The sequence below is a fragment of the Sciurus vulgaris genome (assembly GCF_902686455.1).
Source record: "Sciurus vulgaris genome assembly, chromosome: 2".
NCBI classification, from domain to species: domain Eukaryota; kingdom Metazoa; phylum Chordata; class Mammalia; order Rodentia; family Sciuridae; genus Sciurus; species Sciurus vulgaris.
This window is the reverse complement of record NC_136462.1, coordinates 104,390,341-104,404,052: the sequence shown is the minus strand read 5'-3', so window position 1 is coordinate 104,404,052 and position 13,712 is coordinate 104,390,341. Positions and strand designations below refer to the sequence as shown.

The window sequence follows — 13,712 nt, the reverse complement described above, 5'->3', positions numbered from 1 at the left end:
TCCCAGACCTTAAGTGAATAGTGGGGGATAATTCTTCCCTTCCTGAAAAGATGTCTCATTCTGGCAATAAGATGTCTTTGGTCTGACACAGTCCGCAAGCTCTCTCGTTGCTGGTTGAACCTAACCAAGAGTTCTAGATGTCTGCCCCAATGCCCTGTTGGTCCTTGAAGGCCCAAAAGGCTCAACGACACTCTCCTCAGTATCGTCGCTAGAGGGCAGCTAGGGGCTGCAGCTCTGCTGAGCCCTCTAGTGGCTAGTGGGGGTAACGAGGCTCTTTCATGGAACCTATGAAGAACTCAGAAGTTGCACTTAGGAAGCCGGCCTGTGCGACACCCGGTAGCGAACTTTTAAAAGAAAGTCTTGATTCTCAGCTTCCTTTTCTTAAGGCCTTTAGCAGGTCTCGGTTACCTGTCTTAGATGAGTTTCTCCCTTCCCTAAGAATCTCCCCCTCCCAGGGTGTGGCAATGTGAAGCCATTATTCTCTCTTGGCAAGGTAAAATATTAGAACCTGGGGGACCTGGCAACATTTTCTAATGTCTTTTTACGTCCTCCATCTTCCCCAGGGACACAGAGCTCATAGATACACATTTGAGATTTTTCAGTATAATTCGTTTCCACATGGCTTGCAGGCTCTGGAATTAAACTTCCAGGATTCAAATCCTTGCTCTCACATTTAGTAATAGGCAACTTTAAGAATGTCATTTAACCTTCTAAGCAACTGCTTTATCTGTAAAATAGGGAGAATAATAATATGCATATTGTACAGGTTAGGGGAAGAAAAAATGTAGGGAAGGTGCTAATTGGGCACACTGAAAGTGTTTAACAAACATTAGCTATTTTATTCTTTTTCAAAGCTATGTCTAGTGCACACCGTATCTATAAATTGGGTCCAGAAAAATACTCTTTACATAGGACAGGATGGTACATAAGCAAAATGAATTCATTAGCAGCCTGTAGTTTCCTAAAGTGGCATGAGCCCCCCCCCCCCTTTTTTTATAACCTAAGGCCACAATTAGCCACTGGCCTTAGGTTATAAAAAAGGGGGGCTCATTTTTGTGATACAATCCATGCAATGGGTATTGGGAGCATGAAGAAATCCAAGAGGTCTGAATCTTTATGGAGGAACTGTGTTTTGCACACAGGTGTCCTTCCACACACATACCTGCACACCCCATGTGCAAGTATTCACTGAACATGGACAAAAGCAAGAGGGTTTCAGGCCAAGGCACTCAAAGGCCAGGCAACCCAAACCAATCAGATTCACCACGCACTAGGAATCTAAAAGGTGGCAGAGCCTCACAGCTCAAAGTCCATGCACAGCAGGAAAGTGGCCAGGAAATCTGACAGGTAGAAGCCTGAGAGAAATACTGGAAAAGTTGAAGCTGAGGGTTTATAACACCCACAGGCCCAGAGAAAGGTCAGTGTGAGCTGAGCAGCTGTTCCATCTTGTGCCAGAGACCTTGGCTGTTGTCTTCTACACCCAGGCAACTTAGGCCTCCCTGACCAGCTCCACCTAGAAAAGCCAATTCTTCTGCTCTTAAAGGGGACTGGTTTGTTTGTGGCAGAGTCTTAGAGGGCAAAGCCATCTCTTAAGAATGAATGAGAAAGGAGGGAGAGTGGTGCAGTCTGTGGCGGGGTGGGTTTAACCAGCTCCAAAAGGAGCTATGGCTTAAGCCTCGGCCTCCATGTTACATTACATGCGTTTCTTTTAGAGACAGGCAGGGGCCTTGGCTGCCAGGACCCTGACAAGCCGCAACTTGAGCTGCGCCTTAACGCCCAGGCTGAATTGGGAGCGGTATAAGGGAGGAGGGAGGGCTCTCGGGGAAAGGGGGTGGCGTGGTGAGGGAACAGCATGAGCAAAGGCATGAAGGAAGAATGAATCTGCAGCGCGTTGAGGATGGCATGGAGACTTCACTGATTGGAGCTGGGAGTTCTTGCGGGGGGATGGAGGCAGCTATGATTGGATAGTTAAAGTGGGGCCAGATTTGGAGGGCTTTGAATGCCCGACCGAGGAGCACTCAACCCAGCTCCTGACTTGCGATTTCCGTTCAAGACCGAATTACCTCAAGGGAGGTTAATTCCAACGGGTGTTCTTTGGGGGCTTCAGCAAAGTCAGCTTATCCTCTTACCTGCTTCAATGCTCTTCATTTACTCAGGGAGGAAGTAATCCTCACTGCTCGAGGGGAGGGGGGAATACGGACCAATTTCACTTTACTTGGTTTGACGATACCAAAAAAAAAAAAAAATTTCCCATTTCCACGCTGAATATTATTCAATTTGGTTTCTCCTCCTCACACAAGTTCTTTCTCTCGCCAGCACCTCCCCCACGCTTGCCTGCTCCGCTCCACCGCTCCGCCCGGCCCCCGCGGGCCCCCGGCGGCGCGCTCCCCGGGCCCGCCGGCCCGCGCCCGCCCTCCGCAGCCGCGCGCTCCGCGCCCGTGCGCCCCCCTCCCGGCCCCCCGCGCCGTGCCCCGCACACACTCGTCCACGCCCCCCCGGCCGAGCGGTAGGTGTTGTGCCGTCTGCGCCGGGCCGCAGTGCGGCTGCGCGCACTGGTCTGCTCCGGGGCTGGCAGGGCAGCAGCGGCGGCGGCGGCGGCGGCGGCGGGGCCGGGAGCGAGCGGCGGCGGCGGCAGCGACGGCGTGGGGAGTGGCGTGGAGCGGAGCCTGGGGCTGCAGCAGCGTGGGGACCTCGGAGTAGAAAGCCCCGGGGACAAGAAAGGAAGGCCGGGCCTCCAAGTCTCCGAGCGGCCGTCTCTTCGGATCTGGGGGAGTCTGCCCCCACACCTCATCTTCAGACGTCCCCCTCCTCACCCCCCAGCCCCGGCCGCTGACGGGAGGAGGCGGCGGCGGCGGGGGGCTGAGGGGCGCCGCCATGCCTCTGCCGCGGTGAAGCGCCCGGCCGTGAGGAGCCGCTCGGTCTCCCCGGTGATGTCCCCCAGGCGGCAGGCGAAAGCGACTTACTCGAGCCCTGGGGTATAGGCCTAGCTTATCCAGCTTCCTTCCTCCTCCTCCTCCTCCTCCACCCTTCCCCCCTCCTCCTCCCCCCCTTTCGTCCTCCCCTCCCCGTCTCTTCCCTCACCCTTCCCCGCGCCCCCATCTTCCCTCCCTCCCTCCCTCTCCCCCACCCCTCCAGCAGCGATGGCAGAGGAACAACAACAGCCGCCACCACAGCAGCCTGATGCCCATCAGCAGCTTCCCCCCAGCGCCCCCAACTCGGGGGTGGCTCTGCCAGCCCTTGTGCCCGGGCTGCCAGGGACAGAGGCCAGCGCGCTGCAACACAAGATCAAGAACTCCATCTGGTAAGAGGATCCTCCATCGCTGGGGTGAAAAAGCCCAGGCACATTTCTGCTGCAAAGGGGGTAGGGGGCGGCGGAGGAGGAGGCTGATGCATTCATTGAATGTAGGTTTCCCGACTCGGGTGCAGATTTGTAGGACCTCTGGTGGTGTGGGGACTTTGCATCAACCCATGGTCGTCTTAACCAAAATATGCTTTTACCCGGTGCTCAATTGTGAATGCAGATAAATAAGTTATTTGTGTTTTTCACTTAGTAAAGAGCAATATGGGTCAAAATTAAGTCATATTGCATGATGATAGCATGAATTTGTAACTGGGAATGTGAAATGTGTTTACTCCTTTTTGTAGTCATAGAGAGAGGAAGAAGTGTATTGTGAATTTTCACCAAACAGACATTGTGGGTAAGAATATTAATATGCAGCACAAAACCTAATGTGTCTCTTCCTTTTAGTTGGGTTAGCTGCTGTTTCTGGATGTTTTTGCCTCCTTTATTCTCATATTGAATTTCCCTTCCAGGGAGTGTATTCTTTGCATCGATTGTTAATAAGTACTTCTTTAATAGGAAATATTTTAAAGTAGTAGTTTACACCGTAAGGTGAATTTATAATTTAAAAAGTGGGGAATTAAATGTCTTGCCATTTCGTGTAATTAAAAAAAAAAAAAAGGAAGAAAGAAACTATAAATGAAACACTCTTGCTATTCCTGTATTTTCCTGTAAGAGAATTTCCAATATTTGAGTATTAGATTGAACTCTTATGGACTGGTATCCGTCTTAATAATTAAATACATTAAATTAAGTTCATCTTCTGTTAGACCATTGCAAATATTCTCTGAACATGAACTTGCATTGTTTTGTAGGATTTTTCATTAAATGATTTTTTTTGAAAAGCTAGCACTATTTTTTAAATGGAAAGCAATATTTGGAATTTGGGCTAAGAGATTGCTTTTAATAGAAGTTTAAAAATAGAATTAAATGTGTTAAAAAAAAAAAGCCTTGATTTTGAAAATGAACCTTGCAGATCTATCATTTGAATGTCACTACTAACACATCAAAACCACTTACTTTTATATTGCATTTTAAAAACAAACATATCATGGAGCAACTGGCATTGCACCTACAGTATTTACACATTTAAAAACAGTGACAAATTTTAAATACAAAATTAAGGTTTGTTATATAGTAATTTTCATTATTTTCTTGGCATGCATCCATGATGTCATGATGCTAGTATGAAGTAGGTCAGTGCAGGCTTTACTAGTTTCATACTATGCAGTAGTTGGCAGTTGAATATCTTACTTTCAGTTTTAATTTTAAAATGAAGTATAAATATTTTAAAATAATTTTTTTGGCTTGGACAATAGTCATATTGTGTCATCTTGAACAGGTCAGATGTATACTTCTCTGTTGAGGGGAGCAAAGAAAGCAGGCTTTATTTTTCAATGGATACCCACACCTCCTTTTTAAAAATGAGTTATCCCTTATCATTTCAATGAAGGAATGTTTCTTTTCCTGTTTATCATCTAGAGTTCTACAAAACCAGGTTTTGTACCCCTATATGATGTAACTTAATGTGCCTGAAATCTTTAAATTGAATGAAATACCTTGGTAAAAGTTAGGGACTTCCAAGTTAAAGTACTTAAGTTTTTACAGAAAGGCAAATTTTAAAAAGTTGAATTGGTAAGATATATTTTAATTTACTATGTGTATGTACAAGAAAAGAATCTTCACTTTATACTTTTAAAATAATTGACTTGTATAGGAATTTAGTGAAATGTTTGAAAAGGAAATGATAGTGGAATGCTTTTTTTTAAGTAAATCATACAATTTGATTATTCTTTTCTAGATAATTGAAATGTACACATCATAACTATGCTGACTTTATCATGAGAAAAACTTCTGAAGTAGAGCGCACTTCAGTTTTTGGTACTTGCTATGAAAAACTAAATGGCAACAAGCACTTTAAATCCTAAGTGTACCATTTTGTATCTTTATTTTAAAATTGTAATAGCTAGCATTATTAGCATTTGATTTTCAACTTTAGAAATTCTGTTTACAAAAATGATTTCCTTGTATTTAAAACTTTATAATAAATTACTATTAGTGGATAATAAACATTATCGAATATGCTTAATATATAGTGTCATACCCCCTGCTCCACAAGATTGGATTCTTATCTTCATCAAATAACTATATAAAATAAAGATGTTTAAAAATGAAAGGTCCTTCACTACCATCTTCTAAAAAATATATATATTTTAAGTATTTGAAATATGTATCTATTTAAGTATATGTGTGTTAAATCATTTTTAGTAGATATGACTGCAAGTCTTATTTCACATTTTTGAGACAAATCTTTTTTACCAATTTTTTTTAATCACCTTATAATGTTGTTCTGCGAGATTATCAGTTTTCTACTACATCCTATATCATTCTTTGGTACCATTAATATTAAGAATTTAAAATTAGGTGGCATTTAAAAATTATCAAATGGATTTTGCATTTTGGTTGAACAGTTTTTAAATTACCGGGCTTGCAGATCACAAACAAGTCTGTACTTGTCCTCCTACTCTATAAATATAAATATAGTATATGATGTAGGCCTTTAACTGGACAATGAGTTATTTATTATCTCAGTTCATAATTAATTTATTCTTTTTAATAAATTGAAATGTTGTTTGATAAAAGTATTCCATTGTAATTTTAAACATTGAGTCTTTGAAAAAAAGACAGCAAAGTTGAAACCATGGCACTTATGAGATTGGTAACTACTACTTCTTAAGAGTTGAAAATGTAATTTGAATTACTTGAATTTTAAGTAATTCAAGAAAATAAAGATACAACTAACTTGATAATGTCTTATGTTTGTTATGATTTATGAATATATTCAGCATAAGTCCTGGTTAACAAGACCATATATGTTTCTTGGCCTTCCTTATTTGTAGACAAAAGGTCCAAATCACTTACACTCCTCACTTGAAAGGAGATTTATTTGTAGAGGTGTGTTTTAAAATGCTGTGAGAATGGTATTTGTATTTTTTAAATGTAGAATTTTAAAATAAACTTTTTCCATTAAAAAAAGATAGAAAACTCATGTCTTTTCTGAAGGAAGACTCATCATACTGGAAATAGAAAACTATAACCCAATTTACTTGCAGACTTCTGTAATTTATATTTTATCCTTTTTTGGCTACTTCAGAATATCAAAGCAAGTTTTCCCTTCCTCTTCTCTCCCAGTGTTTGCAGAGTCTATATTTAGTTTAAATAACAACAACACAAATTTACTATTTTTCTTTTCCTTTTAAAAGAAGTTTTACTTGAAACTATTATAGAATTGGAATGAAAAAAATAGGATGGAAAACATTACATTTGAGATCGCTTCATCCTATTCATGAGAAGTTATGTTTAAGACTAGACCATACCTACATGGGTAGGAGTGGCTAACATTTTTGCAGTTAGGCTATAATACACTTACCTAGACAGTAAAAAGAAGGTCCAATATGTTGTAAAAAACATCGTAATACTCTACTGAAAAAAAATAGAGATTCTTAAAATAATTAGTTAGCAATTGTTTTTATTTATGTAACTTTATTTGCAGGTAAAACCTTATAAATCCTTTCTTCAAACAGTCCAATAAGATGTAGCATTGTTCTACCCATTTTATGGAAAGAGAGAGTGAATGTTAGGAAAGCTATAGGATTCCTTTTGGCAAACCCTGGAAGCAGTGATGATTGGGTCAGAGTTCCATGTCTCTTCAATTCTGTAAGTCATACACACTTGAGTCTGGTACATTTTAGATTTAGAATTATGATCTAAGAATTTTTTATGTGGTCAATTTTAGATATTTTCTAAATTCAAATTTAAGCCCAAATTGATTCAGTTTTGTTTTATTTTCTTATTGTGATGACAGTAAACCTCTAGACATTGTGATTAATTTGTTTCCATCTTAGTACAGAGAGAAAAGCATGGTGATCCATAAGGTTTATATAGTATGCCTTATTAGTCCTGATTTCTGTGCTTTATCATAAAACTCAGTAGTTTTGGGCCATTCAGTTTATTACCTCTGAGAAATAGTTATTGTTCCTCCAGCTACAGCGGGAGATATTTACTGTAAAGCTCCTAATTTTAGAGTGTACTTTTACCATTAGTTCATGATCTTCATTTTGCTTTAAAATTAAAGACTGACTAGTACCTCAGCTGACTTCCATGTATTTTCGATTGGTTGGTTAACAGTGCTGCCCACCCTGAATTCAACAGTCTTCTGTACCAAACAAAAGGTTTTAAGGTACTTTTTGCTTGTCCGGATGGAGGCCAGCTGTGATGGTTGTATTCCAATACTATAAGTTCTATGCTTTCTTGTAATTTAAAACTGATGAAATTGTCTTCTCTATTGACCAGAAAGACAAGTTAAACAATTTCAAGCTTGTCAGTTTTCTGGTCTTGAATGATATGTATGTATATAAATATAAATAATTGACTGATTCACTTTTTCCATTGGAAGGTGTTGTGAATGATTGTGTGTACAGAACTGATTTGGCTTCTGTCTCCCCACTAGCTTTGGGTATTATGAGAGAAAATGGCTTCACAGTGGTAGAAAGGACAGAAGTACCTTATTTGTTATGAAAGACATGCTTTAAATAAAGTTAAAACAAATTGGTTTTATTTAAAATTAAAGTTGTACATATGAGAATTGAAGCAAACATTGTCATTTATTCACACTTGAACACTTTAAAGAAAGAACAAAAATTGTTCAACTGAATATCTGCTATATACAATGTACTGCACTAAAGACTGGCATTTGAGGAATGTCTATTCATTTTTAATATTAACTTTGTAAAATTATAACTAAGCAAAAATGAGCAATAAAACTTCTCTTTTATCCAGTTATGGAACAAGGGGGAAAAATACGTGTCAAAGTATGAATTCTGGGGAAGTATACCTTAATTTCCTCATTTATAAAATGAGACAGTTATACTAAGCGACTTGCAGTTTCCTTTAGCTTAAATATCTATGACTCTGCTTCTAAAATTAATACTGACAACAATAATAAAATATACCATAAGCACAGTGAAAGACTGATATAATTAACTTCTCACAGGCAATCAGCAGAACATTTTCAGTGGACAGGTTATTAGAGTTTGTCAGTGTTTCCTTGGGTGTTAGCCCAGGAGGAATACCTGAAGGTATTTTTCACTTATTGTTACCTTCTTTAAGGGTTCTGTTATATGAGATTAGGTCTGCAAATATTTATTGAGCATGTATTGCATTTAAAGTATTCTAATCTGTTTATAATGCAAAAATATGTGTGGTTGTTGGGGAGATTACTAACTGCTGGTTGAGGGATTGCAGTAAGGGGGCTATTTGTGTGCTTCTTTTAATTGTTTTCTTTATAAACAGATGCTTAAATCTACAAGCACCTCACATAGGAACCTTTCCCTACAGTAATAAGTTAGTAGTCAGTGTCATTTATAAATTAACTATGTAAATAAGAAAGATGCACATTATTTTCAAAATAGTGTAGAGTTGAGTTTGACAACTATTTCTCTCCATATTTTAATGTGTAATTGTGACAGCATCTTTGTAAGTTCAAAAGAATGTGGTAGTTAAATGATTACTATGCATCTTTCATCAACATAGACCACTCTCATGCAGTGCCTCCATTTCTGTTGGTCTCTCTTTAGTCTTTATTTTCTCTTTGGCTTTTTGGAGGGTTCTAAGAATTCAGGTTAAAGATGAGCAGCAAGGCTGACAGGAGCAAGAATTTTCCTGCTCTGGACAGTATAATAAAATAAAGGACAATAAGCTCTAAGGCCTTAATGCTCTTGATCACTGACTATGATTAAGATGGTTAGCATTCAACCTTAACCCACATAAATAAAAACTTTAAAACATGATTTAATTTTTCTTTTTAGGACTGTAAATAGGCATTTACTTTTCTGCTTCATGAATTATATTTATCTAATTTATAAGAGGACATAGAACTATAATAAGGTTTGGCTAATTATGTACAATATTTCTATCAGGCATTGATTACTGTAGCTTTTCTTCGTATATTAAAGAAATTTGTGTGGGAGGCAAGGTTTTATATTTCTTCATATCTGTGAACAAACTAAAAATGTGCAGATATTCTTTGCTATTTTAATCTCTATTTTGGTTCCTGATTCAGAGAGTGAGAGGTCATTGAGTGACAGATTCCAATCTGTTACGCCTTGGAGTTTTAGAAGCAGAGTCCATATGGTATGAAACACCATTGCCTTCAAATAGCCATACCTAAAAAGATCTTTCTTTTATATGACCCCTTCCTAGTTTGGATAGCAAGGGTTCTGAGAGCAAACAATACCTTCATATTCATTCCAACACAGGATTAGCAAATTGATTTGAATTTTCATGCTGAGTCTGATTGATCAGTGATGCCTTCCAAAGAAATGAGAATAGAAAGTAATGGTACTTATAGAAAATAATGGCTTTATAATTGCCTCCCCCTTTTTTGCTGAAATGAATAATTTTCAGAATTTGAGCTCTGATACAGATAAAGCATTAGAACAATTGGTTATCTTGCAGAATGAGAGTCACTAGGGTTATTGTGTTGACATTTGATACCTAATTTTAAGATAGAAATTAAGCATGGTGAGTACTTGAACTTATGAATTTCTATTTTTCTGTGCTTTCCTATTTTAAGCAATTTTAACTGCCAAGTGTACAAGATGTAAACTAGGGGATTGCTGTATTGGTCTGTACTATCCAGGGCCCTTTTTCTTTGTCTTCATTATCTTATTTCTCTAGTTACATCTTGCGTTGATCCCTTACCCACTATCTTAGGAATCTTTCTCTTTTTTTCTGCTGATACAAAGTGTAACTCATGAATCATTGCCTTATCAACCTTTCCTTATCTCCCAGCGAACAATGATCTGAGTTATGTAATTTAATATTTTTTGGCAAATTAAACTGGCCTTACTACCTGAGATGAGTCATTTTTGCGAGATTTTATGAATTTAAATGAGACATTCTCATTTTCTAATATGTAAAATTTGTAGGAATTCAAAGACCGAATATACCTGAAACAAAGTAATCACTGCAAAAATGTGTAGTTTACTGTATGCCAGTAAAATCTGTTATTTGTATATGGAGAAGCAAGATCTTGTAATTGTTTTTAAGTTATATATATGAAATTTTAAATTTTAATTGGATAGAAGTACCATTTCAGTGACATCTTCCTTGGAGTAAAGTTGATGCTTCTGGGAACCTGAGAAATGTATTCCAACAAAATTATTCAGTTTAAGTAAATTAATCACTTCCCTAATTTGATGGTAGTCATTAGATATATTAATAGCATATGTAAGCAATCTGGGATCTAAAATTTAGAAATTAGATTCTTTGTTCACTTTTTCTAAAGCAAGAAGCATTAACAGGCAGCATTTGGGTAAATTCTACACACAAGTTTCCAGGAAATGAGAAGGTCAAAGATTAATCCTGAATTAATAGAAGCAAATGGTCAAGGAAAACTGAATTCAATACTCGTTTATTTTAATGTCTTCTATATGCAAGGCATAGTAGGATTAAAAAGTAATAGGATATTATCCCTACCTTTAAAACACTTAGCCTTTTGTATAATAGACATGTGTATCACTAATAGAATTTGACAAAAAGTTGTGTTAAATGCAGTAATGGTGTAATCAGTGTTATAAATAGAGTTAGATGAGGGAGAGATTCCAAGGAATAATGTTTTCATTGGCAAAATTCAGGATAGCGACTAATGAAAAATCAAGGGATAGGATATAGATACAAACACACTTAATAGGATACTTACTGGAACTTCTTTATTTTGTCAGGAATTAGATTCAGAGTTGCCAATGACAAATAAACCTTGACAATAATGTGAATAATTAGAGAAAAATAGATTGGGAGAAAGTTTGCTTGTGAAATGTACTAAGGAGTGAGGTTTCCAACAACCAGTTATAAACTTATCAAATTTTTGGTTTCCAAAGGTAAAAAAGAAAAGAAAAGAGAAAGAATATAAAGTAATAATACAGAAGAAAAGGATGGAAGTGGGGCAGAGGTTCAGAATACAAATAGCTACCATTGTTACCTTTAACCTGGCATTTCCACAACAACCTTTCTTTTATACTTGGTACTTTGCCACCTCAATTTGCTTTCATTTTCAGTTATTCTACTTCTTTGATAGTAGATATCACTGTTCTTTCTTTCTGACAGTCTGGCAGTATTGGTTTTACCTTTGAATTTTCTCATGTCCATGCCCAGTGTTTTGAGTAGTTGCCCAGTCTGTAATATAACTTTATTTTCTTTCTGTTTTCCTCTTTTCACTGTTAAAACTAAGATAAGTGCTTCACCATCCTATTCCTGGATAATTACAGCAGCATATAAATGCTCTCTGCCCTTGACCTTTTTACCCCATTAAACTATGCTATATATTGCTATCAAAATAAGTCTTCTAAAACATTTGTTTTCATGTGATCCCCTTCTGTAAACCTACAGTAATTTCTTCTTGCCCATCATATCACGTTTAAAGATTTCCATTGGGGTTCAAAGGTCTCAATATTCTAGCTGCATTCAACCAATCCAACTCTGTTTCTTGCTGTTCACCACTATTCAGTATCCATCCAATCCAGCAGGTGCCTTACTATTTGCCTTATGTTTTTTGGTCCTACTTAGGTTTCTGCTTCATTCCTACTTTATATCTTTTCTGAAATCTCCACTTCTATCTTCAGGTTCTACTTAATTTCACTTGACCCTTTTGAAAATAATGGCTCATCTCATTTTATTATGAAACATTCTTTGCTATCTAGTTCAAATTGCCTTTTTCTTGACCTCATGTTGTATAATGGATTCTGTATGATCATAATTTTTTTGCTATGCAGTTATAATAAACATGTTCTTTGAAGCTAGGAAGAACATCTTTTGTATCTTTTAATTTCTTATCTGCTGGTAGGTATTAGTACATATCTTTTTGTTTACTACATTTTCAGAGGTTCTTAATCTTTTTTACATATTGTTTCTGCATTTACTATGTTAATGTGTTAATTTTCCTTCCAAATAAGTTATTAACTTTAAAATTTTCTGCATTTTACACAGTAAAGGACTTCCAGCCTTTAATTTTTTAAAAACATGTGCTGATGAAACTGAAGTAATTGTTTATTGATTTATTGAAAGTTTCTGTTCCAGTCCCATGTCTTTTACTGTGTATCTAGAAAAATAATGTAGGTCCCAAATGAGAGCCATCGTGGCCCTCATTTTAAATATAGCAAGCATATGACTACTACTTTCATGGCTGAATATAAAGCAGAACAGTATTCATTTAGTTTTTTGTGTGCTGATTAGTTTGTGTCCAGACCTAGTTCCCAGGGAATAAACTTAGAATCTTAAAGACACCCTAACATTGAAATGGAGTTGATGCCCTCAAACTTTGATCTTGTCATTTCAAGCTAATTTTTTTAGACAAGACCAAAGACTAAGGTAACTTGTGGAGTCATGGCCAAAGCCTAAAGATGGCAGAGGAAATCTATGAGTGAGCACAAATAATGAAGAAGGTAGATTTATGTGGGAAGTGAGGGGGAAATGACTAAAGTAGATAAAACAATTCTGAGGGCTGAAGCATTTTGAATTTATAAAACTGGCTATTCAGTCTACTGAACCTTTCTTTTTGTCTGACAGCCTCTTTTTTTCTGGTGATCTTTCTTTAAAGGATGCTTTCAGCTCTAAAATTTTTACATTATTCTACTTGGTAGAATGGTGATTCTTAAGTTATGGTTTCTTTTAGCCTTATTTGGGAATTTGTTACAAATGTAAATTTTGAGGCTTCAACCCAGACTTATTCTAACAAAGTTGGGAGTGTTGTCAGCAGTCTTTGATTTACTTAGTCCTCCAGGTGCTTCTGATACTCAAACTGAAATTTGAGAACCACTAGATTGGAAGATTCATCTTCTAATTTAAGCAAAAGTCCTGTGTGCAAAATTTTAGTATTCTCAGTCATGCCTATATGCCCTATGTGGACTTAATGATTTCTTTATTTTAATTTTCATGGTATTTGAATACAATTCTGTATCTTCAACTATATTTCTCTTCCACTAAACTGAAATCTTAAGTCTCAGTAATTATATATTTAAGTGAATTGATGAATAAAAAGTAAACACATAGTGCATTCAGATCTAGACAACAATTAAAAGACAGGCAAACACACACACAAAACAATAGTGATTTATACATAAGAGTGTGTGAAATGTATAAGCCAGTAGTCAGCAAACTTTTTTATCTACATGGCCAGATAGTAAAAATAAATATTTTTTGTCTTTGTAGGGTATAGAGTCTCTGTTGCAACCACTGTACTCTGTATATGAGAAAAATAGCCATAGATAATATATAAATGAATAGATACGTCTGGATTTGATTCTCAGTAGTTTAG

The 13,712-nt window shown here is 37.3% G+C and overlaps 1 protein-coding gene across 2 annotated transcripts in view; it reads left to right on the top strand.

The window, feature by feature from the left end:
* The first annotated feature begins 2,848 nt into the window (after window positions 1-2,848).
* Window positions 2,849-13,712, top strand: part of RFX7 (regulatory factor X7) — a 120,800-nt gene continuing 109,936 nt past the window's right edge. The window contains exons 1-2 of one of the 2 annotated variants that reach the window (XM_079129879.1): window positions 2,849-2,975; window positions 3,139-3,301. In XM_079129879.1, coding sequence (XP_078986005.1) covers window positions 3,141-3,301 — 161 coding nt within the window. In that variant the 5' untranslated portion in view covers window positions 2,849-2,975; window positions 3,139-3,140. Of the gene's footprint in view, window positions 2,976-3,135; window positions 3,302-13,712 lie in introns of both variants that reach the window. The other variant, XM_079129878.1, reaches the window with a different exon arrangement.